The sequence below is a fragment of the Amblyomma americanum genome, chromosome 1 (assembly GCF_052857255.1).
Source record: "Amblyomma americanum isolate KBUSLIRL-KWMA chromosome 1, ASM5285725v1, whole genome shotgun sequence".
NCBI lineage: Eukaryota > Metazoa > Arthropoda > Arachnida > Ixodida > Ixodidae > Amblyomma > Amblyomma americanum.
The window spans coordinates 10,110,409-10,135,062 of record NC_135497.1 but is presented as its reverse complement, the minus strand read 5'-3'; the positions used below and the strand labels follow the sequence as shown (position 1 = coordinate 10,135,062).

Here is a 24,654-nt window from a genome sequence, read left to right as displayed (position 1 = left end):
GTGACCTACCTGTGCGCTCCGCTAAGCTTCTTGTAGCTGCCGACACCGACATACCTCCCTCCTCTTCAGCCCTCGTTCCGCTCCGCCCCGACTCTTTCCTCAGCGGCCCTGTTCTTTTCACACCTACCGCAGCACCCACTCGCCATCAGCGCCTCCTCATTCCATTCGCCGTTGTCTCGATTTCCGATGGCCACTGCACCATCTATGTCACCAACCCATTTTCTTACCCGTCGTTTGTTCTTCGCGGCGAATGCCTCGGCTCTATTGAAGAACTGGACCCTGCTCTTGCTTCCGAGTTCTCCGAAACCCGTGCCTGCTCCCCAGTTACTGCCTTAGCCTGTTGTGCGACAGCGCCCGATCCGATTTCCATCGACGTCTTTCGTTGTAACATCGCTCCCGACCTTCCGTCCGCTTACCGTGACCAACTCTTGGAACTTCTCTGCCGCTTCCGCAACTCTTTCGACCTTTCCCAGCCCTCCTTGGGGCGCGCATTGGCCGTCTCTCACACAATTGACACTGGTACCCACGCTCCCTTGCGTCAGCGACCGTACCGAGTCTCGCCGAGCGAGCGCCGCGTCATCCGTGACAATGTTGACATGCTTCGGCGCGGCATAATACAGCCTTCTCACAGCCCTTGGGCCTCTCCTGTTGTCTTGGTGACGAAAAAAGATGGCTCCATCAGGTTCTGTGTGGACTACCGCCGTCTCAACAAGATCACACGCAAGGATGTTTATCCTCTACCCCGAATCGACGACGCACTGGATTGCTTGCAGGGAGCGGAGTATTTTTCATCCCTCGACTTACGCTCCGGCTACTGGCTGGTCCCGATGGCGGCGAACGACAGGCCGAAAACCGCTTTCGTCACCCCAGACGGCTTGTATAAGTTCAATGTGATGCCATTCGGCCTCTGCAATGCTCCAGCCACATTCGAAAGGATGATGGACACTATTCTCAGTGGCCTCAAATGGGAAACTTGTCTGTGTTACTTAGATGACATTGTCGTTTTTTCCAAAGATTTTCCTTCCCATCTGCACCGCCTTCAGCGTGTACTCACTAGCCTTACTGACGCCGGCCTCCAACTAAACTTGAAAAAATGTTACTTCGGTGCAACGCAGCTCACAATATTAGGCCATGTCATCTCCAAAGACGGCGTTCTTCCTGACCCTGCCAAACTTCGCGCCGTCGCTGACTTCCCCAAACCAACCACCTTAAAAGAACTTCGCAGTTTTATAGGCTTATGCTCATATTTTCGCCGCTTCATCCGAAATTTCGCCAGTATCATCGCCCCTTTAACGCAGCTTCTTGCCGGCAGCCCGAACCTTTCGTCTTGGTCCCCCGCCTGCGATACCACGTTCAGCACTTTACGCCGCCTGCTGGTCTCTCCCCCCATCCTTCGCCATTTTGATCCCGCCTGTCCGACAGAAGTTCAGTTCACACTGACGCGAGCGGTGTGGGCTTGGGCGCAGTTCTTGCCCAGCGAAAGCCTGGGTATCCGGAATACGTCGTCGCTTACGCCAGCCGCGCCCTCACCAAGGCGGAATCAAACTATTCTGTTACAGAAAAAGAATGTCTCGCCATCATTTGGGCAATTGCCAAGTTCCGCCCTTACATTTACGGCCGGCCCTTCTATGTCGTCACAGACCACCACGCCCTATGCTGGCTATCCTCCCTCAAAGATCCTTCTGGCCGACTCGCCCGCTGGGCTTTACGTCTCCAGGAGTTTGATATACACGTCATTTATCGCTCCGGCCGCAAGCACTCGGACGCCGACGCCCTTTCTCGTTCACCACTCCCATGCGAGTCAACCTCTGCCCTCGTCTGTGCCTACGAATTCTCTTCGTTCAACATCCCTGATATGCTTTCCGAACAATTGAAGGATCCTTGGATCACCTCGCTGCTAAACTTCCTGAACACTCCCTCGCCGCATCCTTCGACCCGGACCCTTCGCCGCCAAGCCCACCACTTCGCCGTTCGTGATGGCCTCTTATACCGCCGTAATTACCTCCCCGACGGCCGGAAGTGGCTGTTGGTCATCCCTCGACACCTCCGTGCTACAATCTGTGCCTCTTTTCACTCCGCTCCACAATGCGGCCACGCCGGTGTACTGAAAACATATGCTCGCCTTCGTCAGCGATTCTACTGGCGAGGTATGTACCGCTACATACGTCAGTACATTCGGTCATGCACCGCCTGCCAACGTCGCAAGAAACCTCCCCACCCCGCCGCCGCTACTTTGCAGCCGTTACCTTGCCCTGGCCGTCCCTTTGACCGCATCGGCATTGATCTTTATGGCCCGCTTCCAACTACTTCGGCTAATAATCGGTGGATCATCGTTGCCGTTGACCATCTCACCCGTTACGTCGAAACGTCGGCTCTCAAATCTGCTACCGCAAACGATGTTGCTCACTTCATTCTACACAGTCTTGTTCTTCGTCACGGCGCCCCGAAAGAACTTCTAAGTGACCGTGGCCGTGTTTTTCTCTCGGACGCCGTCGAGGCCCTGCTCAAGCAATGCCAAATCGTTCATCGCTACACCAGCGCCTATCACCCCCAGACCAACGGCATGACTGAGCGGTTCAACCGCACTCTGAGTGACATGCTCACCATGTACGTTGACAGCGCCCACTCCAACTGGGATCAAGTGCTCCCGTTCGTCACGTACGCGTATAACACAGCTACTCAGACAACAACGGGGTTTTCTCCTTTCTTCCTCTTATATGGCCGGGAGCCTACATCCACCATGGACACCATCCTTCCTTATCACCCTGACCCTTCCGAGACCACCTTACTCTCCGAAGCTCACCTGTATGCCGAAGAATGCCGGCAACTTGCCCGCTCTTTCACCACACAGCAACAATGGGATCAGAAGCACCGTCGGGATTCCCCGGGCCCTCCAGCGTCATACCCATCTGGCGCCCTCGTTTGGCTCTGGGTGCCTTCCTCCACTCCCGGCCTCGCCACGAAACTACTGTCTCGCTTTCACAGACCTTACCGGGTTGTCCACCAAACTTCTCCGGTGACTTATATCGTTGAGCCGCTCATTCCCTCTTCGGACCACCGTCGCCGGGGGCGCGAAACTGTGCACGTTGAGCGCCTCAAGCCTTACTATGACCCGCCCATCCTCTCTTTTCGGAGGGAGAGTAATTGTAATGGGACCGACAGGCGCAGCACAGCGAAGAAGCGGACGAGTTCAAGCGGGACAACGAAGAAGCAGACGAAGTGCAGCTGGGTTTTTCGAACGACGCCTGTGAGTGTGCCCGTCGTGTCGCCGGACAACCAAGACCAACCGACCTGTGCTTCAAATAAACGCCTTGACAGTAATGACATTGGCAGCTACTGGTAAACACACACATGAACATCTAGTGCATTTACAAGACAATTAATCAGCAACAAACAAAAACAGTGCAGTGGATCCATTGATACATCACGTGCCATATATGTTACTTGCTAGGAACTGCACTGGAAAGTGGTTATAGTACCAGCTGCCTTGTTGCTTGATGGCCACGTGAGGCCCATGCAGTGGCCGCTAGCTCTCCCCTCGCACTGTCTGTTATTAATGGGTGCATTATTTTTTCTGGAAGACTTTCCCACAGCTTCCTCGAATGCACTAGAGCATGCAGAACAAATGTTGAGAAACTGTGGTAGGGACAGGCATCCCAAATGTTAAATCAAGGTGTTTAAACAAGCTCAAGGAAGTATACAGATGCTGTTATTTCGGTTGTAAAATTACAAATATTTCCACGGACCTCGAAAGCTGAAGGCTAATAAGTCATCTCTGTATGCAAGATGACTTCCTTGTGGCGTCCACCGCCATACAAATGAGTTACTTGGCAGTGACAGGCCTGAGCGAGTAAACACAATGGATGCATTACATACATGTCCTGTGCACAAACTTTACTGCAATCTCATGCTGTACAGAAGGTTGATGCCACTACGAGATATGCCAGTTTTATTTCACAATGAGCTAACTTATATTTAAACTTTGGCTCCCCGCTGGCCAGCAACCCCTTCTTTCGCCCTTCGGCAGTGCAAAGAAGCTGATTTTCTGCACTGCACCACCGCGTGAAAAATAAGAAACATGAGTGGTTCGCACAGGTAAGTACCACCTACCTGTCGCGAAGCCCGACGGTTTCATAGCGCATGTTGCGTACCCCGTCTGTTGAAGCTGCGAGGAAGGCAATAAAATCCCACATTCAGAGCGGTTACGCTAGCTGGCACACAGACACAACAACTGCAGCCAAAATTTATAAAGAGGCCATGCGCGAAGAAGATGAATCTTGAAAGAGACAAATTTTGTTAGAGGCCAGCGGCTATCGATTGGTGCACAGCAGCAAACATGTAACAGTCGCAAAGAAACGACCTCATTGACGCCACTCCGCAGTCTCTCCGTGCGGCTTCACTCAGAGGCTGTCGCGAAATTGTTACATCCGAAGGCGCCGCATTAATAATAGAGTCCATTGCACACTTGCGCTGTCGTGCAGCAGTTCTGCCAACAAGCTGCTGGGCGATGAGGAAGCGACGAAGAACACTATCTAGAGGTAGCGGGCAAGTATGCAACAACATCGTGTGTGCACAACGAAGTATTCTCACAGCACTCACCTCAGTCTGGAGAAGGTTGAAGGTAGGACTGCCTAAACCATGAACTGAAAGCAAAATTCACCGAGCTCGCATAGCGCACACAAACAAGGCGTTGCGCTGGCACATACAACCGTTCTCTGAAATGCGCGCCATCCTCGACTTCGGCATTATTTGCACGTCTTGGTTTGAGAGGTTTGAGATGACATGATCCATAGCGCACACAATTGAGGGGACACAACTCGAGCGCTAAACAGAATAAACTTTATTTGGCGCTGACAGCCTTATAAAGATCACATAAGGTACAGGTATAACCTACTAACAATGATTATCTTGTCAAAGGCATGATGTGTCAAGGGAAGAGATAAAAAAGAGCAATAAAAAAATTGTCCCCTCAATTGTATGCGCTATGAATCCTCATGTTGACTACCCACTAGCTCGGACCCTCACCCTTCGAGGTTTGAGAGTTATTTGTCACAAAACCCAAACCCGAAAAACACTCCGGCGTCACATCTGGCAGCCAAAAAACACTCCCTCTTTCGTATCCTCCTTTCCACCTCTGCTCTGGGTGCACATGCGCAGTTTTCCAGAGTTTGTTCTTCCGATGTTCACGTCAACTTTGCAAGTACAAACGTGATTACGTCATCATATAGGTTGCCTCGATGCCCGCTCGCCTCGCCTCCGCTTTCAGGGTGAGGACATCCTTTGTAGCACCCCGCGCCGCCGTTTCCCCCTCGCAGCAGCATGTTGGGTCACATGCGCCGGTCGCATATACTGCGCGCTATACATGTGGCGTCGTTTTTGTGCGGTTGCGTGGCCACTGCAATGATGCGAATAAACTGGAAATTGATGCTACATAGTTGTTTCGCTCGTGGCAGCAATATTCTGCCAGTTTTGAATGTTTTTTACATGATGCAGTCGCTGCGAATGCACGCCGATCGAAAGTTATGACTGGCCGCTGCGTTCCCCACTCACTGGCTACCCTGAAAAAGAGCCTGCGGTTTTGGTGCCTCCTTCGTAGTCATAATTTACAGTATCAGGGTCGCCGAATGCTGTTGGATTATGCTACATTTGCTGTTCTAACGTAAAAACTGTTTACTAGATCCCAAGTTTCTCAGGTATGCCAGCAGTGCAGAGGATGATCTGCCGAACATAACAATTTTTTGTGTGGTTAACACCCGCTTGTCCAACATTAACTGGGATGACTTTTTCTTATTACTCCCCCATATGTAAAGGATTTCAAGCAGTAATAGGAAATTTCTTTTCCAAACGATCCGTTGTCACACTCTTCTGGGCGGACAACTGAGGACATGTCTGAAACAATACGTTCATATTTTCTCGTTTGCTAAAGGCTTGTTCCGCAAAAAAATTATGCACATGATCAGAGTTTCCCTCTGAATAGTGTTGAATAGACGTTGATTGATAGTACGATGCGACACCTTGCTGATTATTCAGCAAGACATCTGTCGTTTTTATAGGGTTTTCTTAGAAAGAATTAAAAATAAACGGTTCATTGAAATTTGTAATTGAATAATGAAACATAGCAACAACAAATTTCAGTTGCTAAGTATACAAAAACGTTAGTTTTTCCTTCTGTTCAAAGCATGAAGGAAAAACAATAAAAGCGACTGATTCACAAAGAAACCTGAAAAATTCAACTAGATTACGGCTTCATTTCAATGCCACTATTCACGCCAAACTCAACTAAGGGGAGTCGGAGCAACACAGGCCGCCTTTCTCGCTTCAGCAGAATTGTCTGCTCCAGTTGCCAAAAGACGCTGGCTTGCCGCCTTACTCCACAGTCGCTGGCCAAGGCAGTAGACCTCTCATTAGGTATACTGGTCCGGGCTAGTTGTAGTAAGAGGTTTTATTAAAATAATATAAAGGAAGGAAAAGATTTCTGCTAGCCCCAGCATCTGACATTGATACGGAAGCACCTGAGCTGGGGCAGCGGAAATAAAGGACAGCAGACAGAATAGAGAAATGAAATGAAAGAGGTGAAGGGACAGGAGGAGACGATTTGACTCATGTTGAGCAGAAACGCGCGGCAGGCAAGCTCTCATCCCTGCTGCTGTCATCAAGAAAGAGAAAAAAAGTAAGCTTCAGGACATGCCTGCCCAGAAGCACGCATGACGAATTTTACTTATCTCGTGGCTATACGTGACGGCAACCAAAGTAGCATATTTTCCCCAGTAGGGATTTACTGAAAAGTGATACCAAAAATAAGCCGCCTCTTCTTGACGACAGAGTAATTCATCACGCATGCTCTCTTGCTTACTGACGCGCTTAAGGTAGGTACGGCGCCGGGATATTCGGGGTGAACTGGCGCCAAGAAGTAGAGGGGGGAGGGGGGTTCCGAAAAAGTGGGGTAGAAGGTGCATTTTGTACCGAGGCATCTCTAATCGGGAGGATAAAGGCAGCGGGGAATGCTGGAAACATGCTAAGGCAAGACGGTAGTGAAAAATTTTGCGCGTCATGTCGCGCATCTTTGGCGCCACGTTATTTACAATCGCGAGACGTCTATTTAAGAGTCAGCGGATGGGGTCTTACTCTGTTCGTGGCACTACCGATCCGGCTGCTTGAAATGAGCTATTTTGTGTGTGTGATGAAGTAGTCGCATATCAAGCTATGACAGGCTGTTGTGTTTCCGGGTGTTCTGCCAGCACTAGAAAAGGACAGCGGCTATTTCGCTTTCCTCGAGACAGTGCGCGCAGAAAAAAGTGGGAAACGCAGGTCAAACGAGACGGCTGGAAGCCAACAGACAACTCCAAAGTATGCTAGGTAAGGCATGCGAAACGCTTCCATTTCAGAACAATATTTACTGGGCCGGAGGCATAATGCACTACTGAAAAGTTGCACCTTAAAAAATGCCCTTAAAATTGTGTCAGTGAGCCAGGTTCTAAAAGATAAAAAAAAATCTGGCTACGAAATTGACGACAGTGATTATCTAGTTGACATTCTCTCTCCAGAAATACAGCATGCGCGGCAGTGCGAATCTGACGAAAATGAGGAAGTCATTGATGTCGATCTGCACCCAGTGTCTTCTATCGAGGGCAACATACTTTCTCATTTCGCAGGATTCTTAGGCCGATTTTGTCTACTGTGGAACATTGCTTGGTCTGCATGTGCATGCTGACCGCGGAAGAGCCAGTCAACTTCGAACTACTTAATGGAAATCGTTTATTAGGGACGGGAGAAAAGATATAAGGCAGTTAAGAAAAAATTGCTGATGGCCTAGCTCTGTTAGGCCAGGATATCCGTAGCGAAAACACGGAGACTTCTGCATCTGAAGAGTGCATTCACCAGATGCGCTTTTATTCATGCTTAAAGCTTGAGCCGTAGTGGAGGAGTGGTAGCATCTCCGCCTCAAACGCCGAAGGCCCTGATTCGATTCCAATCCTCTCCACAGGTTTTCCTTTTATTATTCAGTGAGTGTGCGGCGGGTTTCAGTGGCTCCCATAGATGCCGCCACAGAATACGCTAGTTAGCGGTTAAGCGCCGGCTCTGTTAAGGCGCATTTATACTGTGGCGTAATGAGCACTGCACGGCGACGTCACGTCGGCCAGAGTGAGACCCTCTATACTCCAACTGCGTTTGACCGCCGACGCGTTCGGTGGCTTCGGCGCGCTCTGACCGCACTGGTGGAGGCTTGGAGCACGTCTCTATTTCGCACCGAGTGCGGCAGACGCCGCCGGCCCGGCCAGACCGGTTCAGCTCCGCGGCGAGGTGTGCGGTGTGACCTCATGGGCCCCCTCGGAGCACCGCCTCAACGAAATCACAAGTTCGCGACAAATAAAGCTTTTGCTTTAAAAGAGATTTGGAACCTGCAGAGAGTGTGACTCCGCTCTTCTCCAACTCGTTTGTTTGCAGCTCAATTCGATAGCTTCGGCAGTTGGGCAGAGCTCTTCTATTCAAGCTATCGGCTAATTTAATTCATTCACAGTACACATCCAAACGTACATGCAAGTGGGCGAGAGAGCCCGCGCGAGTGGACCCCGTACCTCCAAAAACGCGCGAAACCCGTTGAAGCATCGTGCGTCGGTTTTACTTTCAAGCCGCCAACTTTAAACGCGAGCGCCGTTGAGCACCCATCCATTTTTTGTGGCAAGAAAATAATAACGTGGCCTTTCCAACGGTGAGAAACCTCCTCGCGACACCAGCCTCCGATGGGCGCGACGCGCTGACCTTGTCCTCGCCCCTCGTGACTTCCCGCACTGGGGTTAAGATATTTAATTAGCAATGGCTGCTCACTGAGGAAGGGGAAACGACCTGCCGGCGCCTAACCTAACCGTGCTCCCTCAAAAGCATCGCAAGCTCTGTGGGGCTGAGGTCGCTGAAATGTAGGCCGGAGTGTTTGCGAGAACTTCGTTGGCAGGTTCAGGAACGGCATCCATCGTAATGCTGGCAAGACGCCGGTGCAAACGTAAACGAAGCGACCCCCGATAGATGCCTTCAACGTGCGGTGGCGGTAGCTTTCATTTCCGCTGCTGCTAGATCACACCGCTAGCGCCAGGAATCCTGGAGTCTGCGTTTATGTCATTATGTCATGTTGCACGTCACTCTGTCCTGTGACGTCATAAGAGTTGCCTTGAGGTCATAAGAGTGCGTCGAGTTTGAATCGGAGGGCGGGAAAAACTTTTTCAACTTCGAATGCAAATTTCTTTGAAATAAATGCATCTTTCACTCCCAGACAGGCAGCAACAAAGCCATGAATTGCCAAACTATCAGATTTTGGTAGCGAAAAAAATTGATAGAGTTCTCCTCATTGTCCCTTTAAAAGTTGTGCAAACCTCCTGCCTCTGGTGCGAGGTCGTGGTTTGTAGGGTATCGGTCTTCCGCACGTACACGTTTTTATTCGCTGCTGCATAAAAAAAAAGATGAACTGCAGCCAAGGCTATGGCATGTTGCAAGTTGGTGCCGCCACGGTCGAAACGATTGCAGCGATCCTGGTATCGGCGGCAAACGCGGCTGAAGTTAAACCTAATAAAAGTAATATTTCTGGACCACAATAGATAATAAAAACACGCTTATGACTGGTTATAATTAAGTTCACAAGTATGAAAAATAAATTCTCAAAGAAATGACTTGCGAAGATGACACATCATGTCCGCGCCGCAAGCGCCGCCCTGAGCAGCGCAGCCGGTGAAGCTGCAGACGACCGCGCAGGCAGCACGGGCAAAAGTAAGAGAAACGAAACTTTACCCTATACGACGCTGGTGATGCGACGTGTGCATGGGAGCAGCGCAGAGTGGTACAGCACATCCGACATGAGTGGACGCTTCTTTAGTGTTACTGCCCACCTCAGGTATTTATGAATTCACTGTACATTATATCCGTCTGGGCGTAACAAGTTCACAAAACCGTTGCGTACTTCATGCCTTTATTTTGGTCACCATTGACTGTTGCCATTTGAAATTGACCATGGAATACAATGGATTTCGCCTGGTGCCGTTTACTGCAGCGGCCTTGCTTTTGCGAGATGCGTTTAAAAAGTATGTTTAGACTCATTAAAGCAAAAATAAGGGGCCGTGCTGCAGTTCTAGATGGCCCGACGCGACATTGCCTTTCTTAACCGTGGGACCGTTCGCTACTGTTTTGTTTGCTTACATTTGTGTGTGTGTGTGTGTGTGCGCATGTGCGTGTGTGTGTGCGCGTGTGCGTGTGCGTGTGTGTGTGTGCGCATGTGTGCGCGCGCGCGTGCGTGCGCGCGCGCTTCACTGTCTGGCTTAATCTCAAGTGTCTTGCTGTTACAGTTTGCTTTAGGTTTTATGGAATTTAGCGCTTGCATATATATTACGTGCGTGTTGTTCGTGCGTGTTTTCTACAGCTGCGATGTGAGCGTCGCATTATTGCGTAGGCCTCGCTAACACCAGTAGGTTGGGGCAGCGCGCTGAAAGCCCAAAGTGCGCCGTGAGCTGCATACAGAAAAGCCGTCAGAGTTGTTTTTTTAGATGCACAGGCAGCTTTGATATGCGATATTCGTGCTGAACACCCCAGTGTGCCTCGCGGAAGCGTTGCTCGAAACTATTGTGTACCGTTGTGCTGTCGCTCCAGACACCGGTTTTATGTGGTACAACCTGCCGCCTTCTCTAAGCATTATAAATTTCCCTCAGCCCTCCACCCCGGCCGTCCCTGACGTTTCTCGCTCTAGGAGCGCACGATCGACCATAGACTGGAGGGCACCGAACTCCCCACAGTATTTCTATCTCGTGACGCGTCTCTTATCTCGTTCCTTTCTGTCGTATCCGTTTTCGTGAAGATCCCAGAAACAGTTTCGCCTAGTTCGTTATGGCTTTTTTCGCGGTTTCGCGTCGCTTCCACCGGTTGGGGGAATGGGAGGCCGAGAGCGCCTTAGGGTTTTCATAAGCGAGGCAGCACCTTTTGCGCGGACCGCTTTTTTTTTACTTTTTCTGTACTCATCTTCGTTCTCGCCTTTTTTTTTTACATACGCAATGCAAAGCTAGTTTAAGAAAAATTACACCTGAGCATTAAAATGCCTGGTTTTGAGCCTCCTACAGTGCATTTGTTCTTTTTCAACAGGTGCTGACCCAAGGACACCCATCAGAGTGCCCACAACAGCACCATGGAACTTAACCTAGATGGTAAGTGCACAAAGAAAACACGAGAACTTTTTGCAAAATACTCATTTTTTCATTTGCATAAAAACTATGGACCGGTAGCCTTGATATTTTCGTGATGTATATCGAGAGGTCTGTCATAGTGCATCAATTTTACTTTAATGCAAAAAATTATTTCTTGATTCTCCCATTTGCATAACTTATACATATCATGAAAATGTAAACATTGTTCAGACAAAGCTGTGTAAATACTTAAGCTGTTTATTGTTTTCAGAACAAAGCATATAGTTATAGGCATACTTTCAGTCACTTTGTTCACAGTTTTTAAACTGCTGGTAATGCAACATATATAGAACACTCGAGATACCAGTTGTCTCGCAGCCACGTTTACATGAATGTGACCCGTCTCGACTTTCTAGCATATCAGTTGTGGGAAATACGCACCCATCCCCTGCAAACTGCACTTGATACCAGCTGCAGCTTGCCGTTCCACAGCCTACACTGGGCATGGCACCCCCAAGCTTGATGCGATGCATTGAAACGATGACGCAGCAGCCGAATGAGATACATGAGGAAATACAATGTGCTGCAGTCGCATTTTTGTAAACTTCGCTTATGTAGCCTAGTATGAACTAATACAAAAACCATTACTTTGCAACGGTTGTTGCTTTATGTCAATGTTTTATAAAATTTTGCAAGTTCTCTAATGAACTGCTTTCTTGCCACGTTTAATTTCTGTGGTTGTGAATTTGTGGTCCTTTGATGGAAAAATCTTCTGACCACTGCATGATAAACTTCACCTATGAATGCTCATTTCTGCCCGAGTATATTCATGACTTCAAACAAAACATGACATAGCACTGCACGGTACAGTTTCCCTGTGATTGCACCCTAACAGTAATTTGTATGGGATCTAGGCTGCTCTGTGAGGTTTACAAAAAGACATGTCTGTTTTCTTTAATATTTTTTTCAGGTGAACCTGGCCCAGTGGCATCAGTGGTGCCAGAGAGGCCAGCGTCGGACAGGCAACGGTGACATCTGCACCGGAAGCACCAAAAAGAAGGCAGAAGAGATGTACATGTGCATACACCACTCAAATCCTCAAGCGCATTGAGAAATTGCACTCTCAAAGCAACAGATACAAGAAAGTACTGGGCCGGATTAGAAAAAGGCATGAGAGAAGGCGAGTAACACATCATGAGGCTCTAAAAAAGCATGGGCCACATTTGCTACAAGATCTTTTTTTTTTCAGATGAGGCTCTGCTCTTTTCCAATATCCAAAAAGCGTTTTCATATTTGCTGCTGCACCCTCTGAGGAATGTCTGTATTATTAAAGGAATTAGATTCTGCCTTCGAGATTTCTAGATTCTGCCTTCGGACAAGAAATCACGTAGTGTGCCCAGTGCCCACATATCAAATTTTTGTAAGAATCTGGTTGAAAGGACGCCAAATCAGCCAGGTATGTTCTGTTCAGTAGGCTGAAGTCTGAAGTTTCTTTAGTTAATGTGCCACACAAGGCTACATGGGCACACCTCATTTGTCAGCAGAAGCACAGATACAAAGTCGAAGCAGATGCTCCCACCAGAAAGAAGCATAAATATACTGCTTATATTCATGAGTCATGACGCATTGTGTTACTAAATGATTAAAATATTTAGTTGTTTATTGCTGCCTACTGCTTATATGTTCTATCTTTGTTGAAGTATTTGTCATTTTCATAAGTGTTTTGTGTTTGATAAGTAAAGGGGGTTGTGGCTCTTCTCCAGAGCCACAACACCCTTCGGCTAAGCATCTTTCACACACAGTTCACCACAGTGAGTGACGTGGCTGCTATGCTAGTTTATAATTCTGCTCTGGTTGCACATATACCATCCTTGCTTTTGCTCTTCCTGTGTTAGTTCTTTTATGAAATGGAACTGTTGTGTGCCATGTTAGTCTGAGCATTGTTATGACCAGGGGTTTTGATTTTACTTATTACTGACGCATACTAACAGCTTACAAAAGGTACCAGGGAACACCATGTTATATGGCTTCTTTCTCCTCCTGTTCAACAAGCACATAGCCATACAGCCACTCAAGAAATGCCAGAATTCAATTAATAATGATTAGCTGTATGCTGAAATCAGTCTCTATAATCAGTTGTAGTGTGATTAGAGAAAAAATAAAGTAGTGAAACTTAATGTTGAGACATGCATGGCTTCAGCAGCTCAAAAAATCCAAAAGGTACTTGGAAGAACTCAAGGGTTTTGTGGTATATAATTTGCCATCCCCTGGTCATGACTGTTGCACTTTATTTTGCTGTTGGGGAAATTAGTAGTATCTGGAAAGCAGCACCAGCAAAAATAGGCTGGCTCAAGTGTTTGGCTCTGTAACAATTAAGAGGGCACACGTGTGAGATGTGACTTGGTTGACATGTATGCTAGTGTCGAAAACAGGCATTCTCAAATATGATAAAGTGCTACTTATACTGGCTGTTTTAAGAATTTCTTCTGCAAGTTGTAACATTGAGGGTTTTATGTCCCCAAGCAACACATGCACTAGGAGGGTCGTAGTACTAATGGCCGGCATGTTATACAGGACCCCTTAACATATGCGGACACTACATTACAAGGACCACCTGCAATTTACCATTTACTAAATGACCCGAAATTGTGGTAGACGCAATATAATGCCACACAGAGAATTAGCGGCTTCTTATACAGATTGCACATTATATTATTTCTGTATGAGCTATTCATACACATGCATATTTTGGGTTACCCTCCAGTGTCGCATCACTGCTAACTGAGTTAATGACCTCTGATTATTGTGTGCCAACCACGACCACAATTGTTCTGCGAATTTTCAAAAATTCATTTCTCGACTTGCCTTGGTCACATTTTCCTTCCCTTTGCGTCTACATTAAACAAGTAACCGAAATAGGGCGTGGCAGACGAGCCATGCCCTAAAGCGTGCAAGCCTGCAACTCATTAGCCAAGAGGTAAACATGCCCATTGTAAACAGAGTGAACTTTTCTTTGTGTCTTTACATGAAGCTGTATGTAGCACTGCAGCATATTATGTTGTCCTTGGTCTACTTATGCACTATGAATTCTTCTGCACAACTTAAAGGTTCAAACTTTTGGCTGGCTCACTTTGCATGTGCATACTCATTGCAACACATTGATCAAGGAATACTTAAGCACTGTGAATTCTTCTGCACAAGCTCAAGGTTGAAACTTTTGCCTGGCTCACTTTGTATGTGTACACTCATTGCCACACATTGATCAAGGAATACTTAAGCACTGTGAATTCTTCTGCACATGCTAAAGGTTCAAACTTTTGGCTGACTCACTGTGTATGAGTATACTCATTGCCACATATTTATCAAGGACTACTTATGCACTGTGAATTCTTCTGCACAAGTTAAAGGTTGAAAATTTTGGCTGGCTCACTTTGTGTATACTTATTGCCACACATTGTACAAGGACTACTTATGCACTGTGAATTCTTCTGCACAAGCTAAAGGTTCAAACTTTTGGCTGGCTCATTTTGTATGTGTATACTCATTGCCACACATTGATCAAGGACTACTTATGTGCTGTGAATTCTTCTGCACAAGTTAAAGGTTGAAACTTTTGGCTGGCTCACTTTGTATGTGTATACTCATTGCCACACATTGATCAAGGACTACTTATGCACTGTGAATTCTTCTGCACAAGTTAAAGGTTGAAACTTTTGGCTGGCTAACTTTGTATGTGTATACTCATTACCACACATTGATCAAGGACTACTTACGCACTGTGAATTCTCCTGCACAAGTTAAGGGTTGAAACTTGGCTGGCTCACTTTGTATGTGTATACTCATTGCCACACATTGTACAAGGACTACTTATGCACTGTGAATTTTTCTGCACAAGTTAAAGGTTCAAACTTTTGGCTGGCTCACTTTGTATGTGTACACTCATTGCCACACATTGATCAAGGACTACTTATGGACTGTGAATTCTTCTGCACAAGTTAAAGGTTGAAACTTTTGGCTGGCTCACTATGTGTGTGTATACTCATTGCCACACATTGATATATTTCAATAGATGTGATATGTTTTACTTCATTGCCATTTACCTGAGTCTGCACAAAGTTATTGTGTATGCACATATATTGATTGATGTAGCATTTCGTTATGTATACCATACTTTTTTTGATAGTACCGTACCTTTTTGCAGCATACTGGAATTTTCTGATACAAATTCTTTGGAGTGGCTGTCACTGATATTGCCATGCCACTGATGCCTAGAATCACCACTTTTGTACATCAATTGTGAATACTTATGTATTCTTTAATAAACTCGTTTACACTGAATTGTTTACGTTTTGCTTCTCGAGCGAACATCCTAAGCAGCTGCTATGCAGTCGCACCGCTCGCCACTATGTACCATGCCACTCCAACAGACGCGTCGAAATACACGCTGCACATAACGTAAGTACATAGGAAATCATGCAGCAAAGCAGCATGGGAGCAGCTAGTGACCAGTATTTACGAAGCTTGAATCCAGCTAGCGCCCGCCAGCACCACGAACGCGCGAGCAACCGGCCGCGACCAGCCGCCTGAACGCGCACCGCCATATTAGATTTTTCTGGATTGGCTTGGCTGATTTTGTCTCAGGGAGTTTTGAGCAATCCATGTGCTTACCGCCTCTCCCAGGCACCGCCACCGTCACATTCAAAAATCGTCCCCTTCGGCTCTACGGGAATGTCACACCCTTGCTGCGGCTTACTGCCAACGGTCATAGAGGCGACGAGGAATTTTGATTTCAAGCTTCTTTTCTGCCTCATGAGGCGCGTTTGACACTCTTGTGGGTTCCTTTCAGGTGTCGCTGTTTTTCCCACGTGCCATGGGAGGCCGTCCACAGACGAGTGCATACAAAGAAGACACCTTGTTGTTCTCCAGCAGCTATCTTCGGATCCAGCGCAGCATGCATTCGCTGCCTGACCAATTCGATGCATCGGTTTCATCCGTGCATACCTGCATTCACCCAGTCCGTCGTCTGCTGCCATGATGCAGTCGGCTGCTCCACGAAACCAGCACTGGCAGTCGCGGAAGTGTAGAATTTGCTGAACCAGGTCTTCGCGACATCTGCACTTGCTTGGAAAGAATGGCGTCGCGCAGAGAGCACTAGGCTGCATTTTCCCTACATAACCCACACGCATGAACAAAGGGAACTCATTAAAACATTAAGTTGGGCTAGTTGGTAATGGCTTAAAGGAATCATATTCTTAGCGGTAAGAAACAGACACAACACCAAGCTACACACACACAGGACACCCGCTAGACTTCAACTGTCTTTACTGGACACTTGTACGACATAAATATGTATCACTGAGCACACGCAGGTGCCTCGTCATCCGCATCATGTCTAACTACGCCCTCCCCTCTCCTGCAAGGCATACGGTTGCGCAGATAAACAATCTCTTTTTCTGCCAACGCCAGGGAGGGAGTACTTACACACATGTCGCCCGCTTCTTGAATACGAAAGGCTTCGATAATTTCCCTTTCTTTTTTGTCGGCTCCCACATGCATCATAGACGTACCGTCATATACTGGGATACAGCCTTTACAACTTCAGCAATGCTTCACCAATACAGCTCCATCGGCCTGTGACGAAACATCCCTTCTATGCTCTCTAATCCTGTCGTTGACACACCTTCCGGTCTGGCCTATATATACCTTGCCACAGGCAAGTGGAATGGTGTACACCACTCCCGTTCGGCAGGTTACAAACTTCAATTGTTGCTTTTTGCTGCAACACGGCTTCTTCGTTTCTGTGACTGCTGAACATAATCTTACCAGCTTTTCAGGGGCTGTCAACAGAACACCAACACCACACTTCTGGGCAACTTTTTTGAGGCGGTGGGATAGACTGTGGACGTACGGGATTGCGACCCGCCGCTTAAGCCTTTCTTCACCTGCCTTCACTTTGGCACCACCAAGCTCCCGTAGTAAAGCTTCGACCACCACATTAACCGATTCTAGAGGGTAGTCCGCCTTGTCCAAACGGTCAACCTGCTCTTGCAGACTAGCTTCCATGTTATGCGGGCACGACTTCTGCAGAGCCGCACGCAGGCTCTTCATCACAATGCCGCGCTTCACTACCTTCGAATGAGCCGAAGCATAATTTAAAACCTGTTTTTTGGATCTCGGCTTATATGCCCAGCACGTACGCTCACCCGTGATGCATAGGGACACTTCTAGAAACTGGATAGTGCCATTCACTGGAAGTTCAATAGTGAACCTAAGCCCATCTTCACATCTGTGAAAAAGCTAAGCCCATCTTCACATCTGTGAAAAACATCTAAAATACCAGATACAGAAGAGGCACTTTCCTGGAGGCTATTCAACTTTACAATCACCAGATAATCGTCTACATATCTGAAACATTTCACAACACTCTTATCTAAACCCTTAGCAATGCGCTTGTCACAATGGGCTAAGAATATATCACTAAGCATAGGCGCTGCTAAACAAGACCCGATACATATTCCATCCTTCTGAATAAAATAGTCATCTCTGAAACACATCACAGTTGCTTTCAAATAAAAGGATAGCAATTACAAAAAACTGTTAACTGACAAAACACAAGCGTTCTGGAAGTCTACCGCGCCCCTGTTTTCTATGAGGTCATGAGGTGCGAAAGAGGCTATATGTAAGAACTTCGATCCATTCGAAAAGAGAGTTGCGAAATTAAAGAAAGAAGGCTTGGTTTTATGTGAGGAGCTAAACTTGGTTGCGCTGAAAAAACAGGTGGACAGGGCTGAGGAGAATAGGTTATGAATCTTTTTTTCAGTTAAAACACATATGCAAGGACTGCCCTTTCGAGCCAATGTTTCTGAGCAGGGATCCTGGCAAGGGTTGCTTTCAAGGTTCATGCAAAAACAACTTAAGCTTCTAACAGTAGTTGATCCATTTAGGGTCAGGAATGCGATGGAAGTGGTTGATTACCTAAAAGAGCAGCACGAAACACCATGTGGTAACTTTGCATTCTCTATTGACGTAGTAGATTTCTTCTACAGCATTCCGCAGCCACAACTAATTGATGCTGTCCGTGACCTCATAGAAAACGGGGGCGCGGTACTAGACTTCCAGAACACTTGTGGTTTGTCAGTTAAGTTTTTTGGAATTGCTATCCTTTTATTTGAAAGCAACTGTGGTGTGTTTCAGAGATGACTATTTTATTCAGAAGGATGGAATATGTATCGGGTCTTGTTTAGCGCCTATGCTTAGTGATATATTCTTAGCCCATTGTGACAAGCCATTGCTAAGGGTTTAGATAAGAGTGTTGTGAAATGTTTCAGATATGTAGACGATTATCTGGTGATTGTAAAGTTGAATAGCCTCCAGGAAAGTGCCTCTTCTGTATCTGGTATTTTAGATGTTTTTCACTGATGTGAAGATGGGCTTAGGTTCACTCATGAACTTCCAGTGAATGGCACTATCCAGTTTCTAGAAGTGTCCCTATGCATCACGGGTGAGCGTACGTGCTGGGCATATAAGCCGAGATCCAAAAAACAGGTTTTAAATTATGCTTCGGCTCATTCGAAGGTAGTGAAGCGCGGCATTGTGATGAACAGCCTGCGTGCGGCTCTGCAGAAGTCGTGCCCGCATAACATGGAAGCTAGTCTGCAAGAGCAGGTTGACCGTTTGGACAAGGCGGACTACCCTCTAGAATCGGTTAATGCGGTGGTCGAAGCTTTACTACGGGAGCTAGGTGGTGCCAAAGTGAAGGCAGGTGAAGAAAGGCTTAAGCGGTGGGTCGCAATCCCGTACGTCCACAGTCTATCCCACCGCCTCAAAAAAGTTGCCCAGAAGTGTGGTGTTGGTGTTCTGTTGACAGCCCCTGAAAAGCTGGTAAGATTATGTTCAGCAGTCACAGAAACGAAGAGGCCGTGTTGCAGCAAAAAGCACCAATTGAAGTTTGTAACCTGCCGAACGGGAGTGGTGTACACCATTCCACTTGCCTGTGGCAAGGTTTATACAGGCCAGACCGGAACGTGTGTCAACGACAGGATTAGAGAGCATAGAAGGGATGTTTCGTCACAGGCCGGTGGAGCTGATTTGGTGAAGCTTTGCAGAAGTTGTAAAGGCTGTATCCCAGTATATGACGCTACGTCTGTGATGCATGTGGGAGCCGACAAAAAAGAAAGGGAAATTATCGAAGCCTTTCGTATTCAAGAAGCGGGCGACATATGTGTAAGCACTCCCTCCCTGGCGTTGGCAGAAAAAGAGATTGTTTATCTGCGCAACCGTATGCCTTGCAGGAGAGGGGAGGGCGTAGTTAGACATGATGCGGATGACGAGGCACCTGCGTGTGCTCATTGATACATATTTATGTCGTACAAGTGTCCAGTAAAGACAGTTGAAGTCTAGCGGGTGTCCTGTGTGTGTGTAGCTTGGTGTTGTGTCTGTTTCTTACCGCTAAGAATATGATTCCTTAAAAGGGAACTCATACGTGGATGTAGCATCGGACAGGCCATTAGCTCATCCTGACTCGCGATCGGCCCTAGTTACCAGCACAGTTCGAGATGATGGACGTCTTATATCGCACCCCACAGCTCAGCAACGTGGCTTGGCTACTCTGTGATATGTTCGTAATACCCGACACATGCATTCGTTACCGTTCCATTCTGTCCATTTTGAGGGAAAAAAAGTGACCTGCAGACGGAATGAACTCTGTGTCATGGCAGCCTTAACCCGCATAAGCATAAAGTTACACTCTGCGCAGATTCTTGACAAGCAATATATATACTGCGACTTCTACTGTGGTTCCTTCCGACTTCATGCGGCTGTGCTATACAGTGTGTGTGTGTGTGTGTGTGTGTGTGTGTGTGTGTGTGTGTGTGTGTGTGTGTGTGTGTGTGTGTGTGTGTGTGTGTGTGTGTGTGTGTGTGTGTGTGAGAGAGAGAGAGAGAGAGAGGGAATTAGAACGAAAAGCGCTTGCTATCAGCCAACATTTCTATTACCGATTGCCAGATGCCCAAAACTTCACACATTCAAGAGCTGTTTAATTCACGCGCATGCATTTTTTCATGATCAAAGGAGCGCTTTTTTTTCTTTTTTTTCGATTCTCCAGTTCACCTGAACTCTGCAGAAAGAAAACAAATATCAAGCTTGACAAATCGCACATTTTGTCCTGATGTTTCTTCAGTAACTAGGAGAAATCTTCAAAGCTGCTAAATACTGTTACACGACTTAAATGTCCACCAATCCATATTGACGACCTCAATCTGCGCTTATCGCTTAGAAATGGCGCGCCACCTTCGATATTTCTTTTACAGGCACATATTATAACGCACGCTGCGTTCAGAAACGCTGCAAAAATGCTGTACTTCACAAGGCAGGGAACCAGGGGCGGATTAATGGGTCACTCTTGGAGGGGAAGCGGGGGCGGCCCAATTCAGGCTATGTATATCTTCATTTTTTCGCAAAAAAGAAAAAAATTGAGTAGAGCATGGTTTTCGGATCTGAAATTTCTGTAAAAACTGACAGGCATGGTGGCCTCAGCGAACCCGGGAAGCATCTGTCAGACCATAATGGAGACAAGTTTTGCAGCATGAATAAAACGCACACAGTAGACAAGGAACAAACAAGACAGGACTGTGCTGCACTTCCAACTGATTTTATTTGAAAAAGCTCGACGTTTAAATGCATTCAGTTATCATGAGGTGAAACCTAATCACAATCATGCAAAAAAGATTGTGATTAGGTTTCACCTCATGATAACTGAATGTATTTAAACGTCGAGCTTTTTCAAATAAAATCAGTTGGAAGTGCAGCACAGTCCTGTCTTGTTTGTTCCTTGTCTTCTGTGTGCGTTTTATTCATGCTGCGAAACTTGTCTCCATTATGAACTGCAACTAACTAGCCCAAACCACCGTGTTGCATCTCTCAGACATACTGCACCTCCGGATACGCCGCTTCATCAGAGCAAGACAGAGCCGCTGATCACACGTACGCCGTGGGAAGCCCCGACATCGACCAAGCCAGCTGCTTGTTGTTTATTTTACTTCTGATTCTGTTCAAAAGTGGCTTTCATCTGTCATATTTTGCGAGCTTTAATGTTATTTGACGAGCCATAAACTGCAGCCCCGTAATTTAGCGTACACCGCGAGGGCATTGTCGTTTGATTGGGCTACATTTTAGCACTGCCCCATTACACTCCGAGAAAAAAAAAAGTTTTTTTCACTGCAGTATCGTCAGAACAAGCTATGGCCGGGCTTCAACCTGAGCGTATAAAAAAAAAAGCGCCACTTTTACGCTTTTCACTAGGTTGCAAACGTTTAAGGCAGGCATTTAGGACACTACGATAACAAGTCAGGAAAATTGTACCGAGAGTGTATATTTTCATGGCAAATATATTGCAACGTTCACGTAGTCCAGGCTCTATTAGGCCGTGAAAAACCATGGTGGGTGCATAAGTACTATAGTGAACTAGAATACTTTCTAGTGGCGCGACCGGTGGCTGCTGGGGCCAGCTCGGCTGAAGCGAGTTGACACTGACGGCCGCCAGGGGCGCTGCTGCGCCTTTTCCTAGCCTCCGGCGCGCGCGTTGGCAGCACATGGCAATGCGGTGTGTGATTTAGCTCGCTTCGCGCGCGCGCTGTCACGCAGTTAATTTTACTTTAGCGTTCGTATCTTGCTGTTAAGTAGGGATAGCAGTGAGCAGGAACTATGTAGCATCAGTGTCAGGGAATTTAACGAAGTTATGGCGAAAATAAGAACTGATTCCCACTGTTTTGCGCCAGGCTGCCGCACCGGCTACCCGGGCGCGCCTAAAGCATCGTTGTTTGCCGCACCAAGAGACTACGAGTTGCGAGGGAAGTGGGAGCGGAACATGCGAAGGGACGACAAGAGCCTCACGGAACTATCAGCAGTGTGTGAGCACCATTTTGAAGCCCACCTCATATTGCGCGACTACGTTCACGTAATCGACGGCGTTGAAGTGCGTATACCCAGAGGCAAGCCGTCGTTAGCTCCCGGTGCCATTCCGACGCTGCTGCCTAGGTGTCCAGCCTACCTCTCTGTTAAAACCCCTAAACAGAGGACTGAAAGGAAAAGATCTGCTTTACCCTTCAAGCAAGTTGTTTAAATTTGTGGCTGACCTCGAAGAGTCATTCACAACCTGCTTTAGCCTTTCAGAGCTGCACTCTGAAAGTGTGCTTGATGTTTTGGACCTTGCTAAGCAAAAGCAGCAAACTGAGCTTGGATGCCCTGAGCACGCTCATACCATAGCTTCAGAAATAACTGCATTTTACCTAACTACTCGTCTGCATTTTTTCACGAAGAGCATTAATCGAGCCAGCGACAGCAAGCGGCAGGCGTCAAATCACCTTAAATTGAGTAGGTGCTGAACAAGGCAATGGCAGGGAAGTTGTGGATTTTTGCAAACAAGATTTTTTTCTGGTCATTTCTGCACTGAAGTCAGTTGTAAATAAAAGCTTCATATGGTGTTCATGTGTACATAGCTGTGACATCAATTTTATAATTATTACTACATCAAAAACAACACCAAAACTCACATCATAGCGGTAAATCGATCATATTTACAAGACCGTTGACTTCTCTGAGCCATATATGAGCTCAAAATGCCGCATAAAATTTAGCTTAAACGGTTTACTTCTGAAAGTTTGAGGACAATAAATGGCTGTGAGTACACACACTAAATGGCATTGCTTTCGGGTCTTGATCTTCAAACCACAGCAAGGGTCGCGCAAATAATTTGCTCTGTATGTCATGCTGACCGCTTGTCATTCTGCGATGGTGTTTTGCGCCAAAAAATCACTCTGCAAGTCGGAGTTTAGCAGACGACGCGACAGTAGGAATGTTGTATCCTTGCTTAGGTACGTGGTTTTCGGACGCGTTTCAATAATTAACAAGCCTAGTCACTGTAACTGACAGGCGGAGAACAGCAGGAAGTAATAAATGAGCGATTCTTATTAGTAAATGAGATGAAAAACGCAAGATGACAGACGACCTTTTCAAAACTACGCGAATTCCTGTGCCTATGAAAAGTTGCGGTGGCGCCATCTCATGGCGTCTGTTAGAAAACGGCTCGCCTGCGCCTCGCCGCTCGCGCCACTAGAGAGTATTCTAGTACACTATAATAAGTACACACGCAGCTGTACGACGTCTCATTTTCTTTTTTGCCTGGCACTAAGAAGGCCTGCGAGCAATAACAATCAATTAAGCTTATTAGTTTCTCTGGGTACTGCGTACATGGTACGACTGTCAGGTTGGGAGAAAACATTACACGAATAATAATCCGGAACGAGAAAGAAAGAGGAAAGCGAAAATCATTTCTTTTTCTCTTTCCCGGCCTCGGTGACATTTAGTGCGTGCGTTGTTATTAAACGAGAGAACAAAACGCTGCTTGTACAGCTTCGTCGTTACTAAATACAAGACACACTACTTTTTTCTGACATGCCACCTCTTCGAGGTGAAAGATGGTACAAAACTTACCATACTCGGCGGGCTGTTATTTCCAGAAAAGTGAAAGCGGTGCGGCGCGAAGTCCCGAAGCATGCAGTCATGTGCACATGTATAGACTTGTACGACGTCTCGTGCTATCGCCAACAAGGTTCCTAGGGCCACAATCACATGTAATAACACTGACACAGCCATGTCACGCTGCGCCTGCAAATCGCACATGAAGACGGACCGCTTCGGCTTTGAAAGCGACGCTTCCTGAGCGCTCCTGTCGAAGTAAGCACTGTGAGTCGCAGTATCGTGCAAAACTGACTGGAAATGCACCATCCAAGTATGGCTGAGCATTTGCTAAGAGCCAGGCGACGAATACAGCCGTCGTTCGAGGTTGAAGTCATATACACTACGGCGTGGTCAACAAATCTGCGGAAAATTCCCCGTAGGGAACAACAAGCTTCTCGATCTAAGCGCGTATTGTGCCTACGCAGAGAAACCTCTTTTTTTTTCTTTCACAGAAAATAGCGAGACGGCATGAAGGAGAATGTGTATGCGTTTAATTCGACTTTCAAACGAATCACGGTGGCTTAACAAAAGTTACGGGTGCTGGAGAAACACGTGAGGGTTTAGGGACACCGGGTGACTCGCTTAGGTAGATTGCGGCGCTAAAAGGGGAAACAAGGCGCCAGTCAGCTCTGGAGCTAGAAAACACCAGTTGCTGCGCATTCTCTTGTAAAGCTATGACCGGTGCGATGCACGGAAGGCACGTAATGGTCCTCATAGCCTCTCGGTTCACGGCTTCAAGGCGATCCTATTGGGCTCTTGAAAGATGTTGAAACTGGGCTTGATAGTGGCTACAGAACTGCCCTCACCAATTGCGGTGAAACGAACGAGCCTGCGCCTCCCGTTTTAGGAGCAATTCTTGTAATCAAACACAAAGTCTCAGTAGCTTACCTTTTTCCTGAGAAAGCCATGCAGTCGCTGATCCCGATAGGTGAATCATTAAGCCAAGCATTTTTACACTCGGACTTTCCTGTAGTGGTTGGCG

At 47.0% G+C, this 24,654-nt stretch overlaps 1 protein-coding gene across 2 annotated transcripts in view; it reads right to left on the bottom strand.

Moving 5' to 3' along the window:
- Window positions 1-24,010, bottom strand: part of LOC144109931 (uncharacterized) — a 147,483-nt gene extending 123,473 nt beyond the window's left edge. The window contains exons 1-3 of one of the 2 annotated variants that reach the window (XM_077642711.1): window positions 23,646-24,010; window positions 16,158-16,277; window positions 4,111-4,165 (exon numbers count right to left, since the gene is read on the bottom strand). In XM_077642711.1, coding sequence (XP_077498837.1) covers window positions 4,132-4,165; window positions 16,158-16,277; window positions 23,646-23,716 — 225 coding nt within the window. In that variant the 5' untranslated portion in view covers window positions 23,717-24,010 and the 3' untranslated portion in view covers window positions 4,111-4,131. The remainder of the gene's footprint in view (window positions 1-4,110; window positions 4,166-16,157; window positions 16,278-23,645) is intronic. The other variant, XM_077642703.1, reaches the window with a different exon arrangement.
- Window positions 24,011-24,654: the final 644 nt, after the last annotated feature.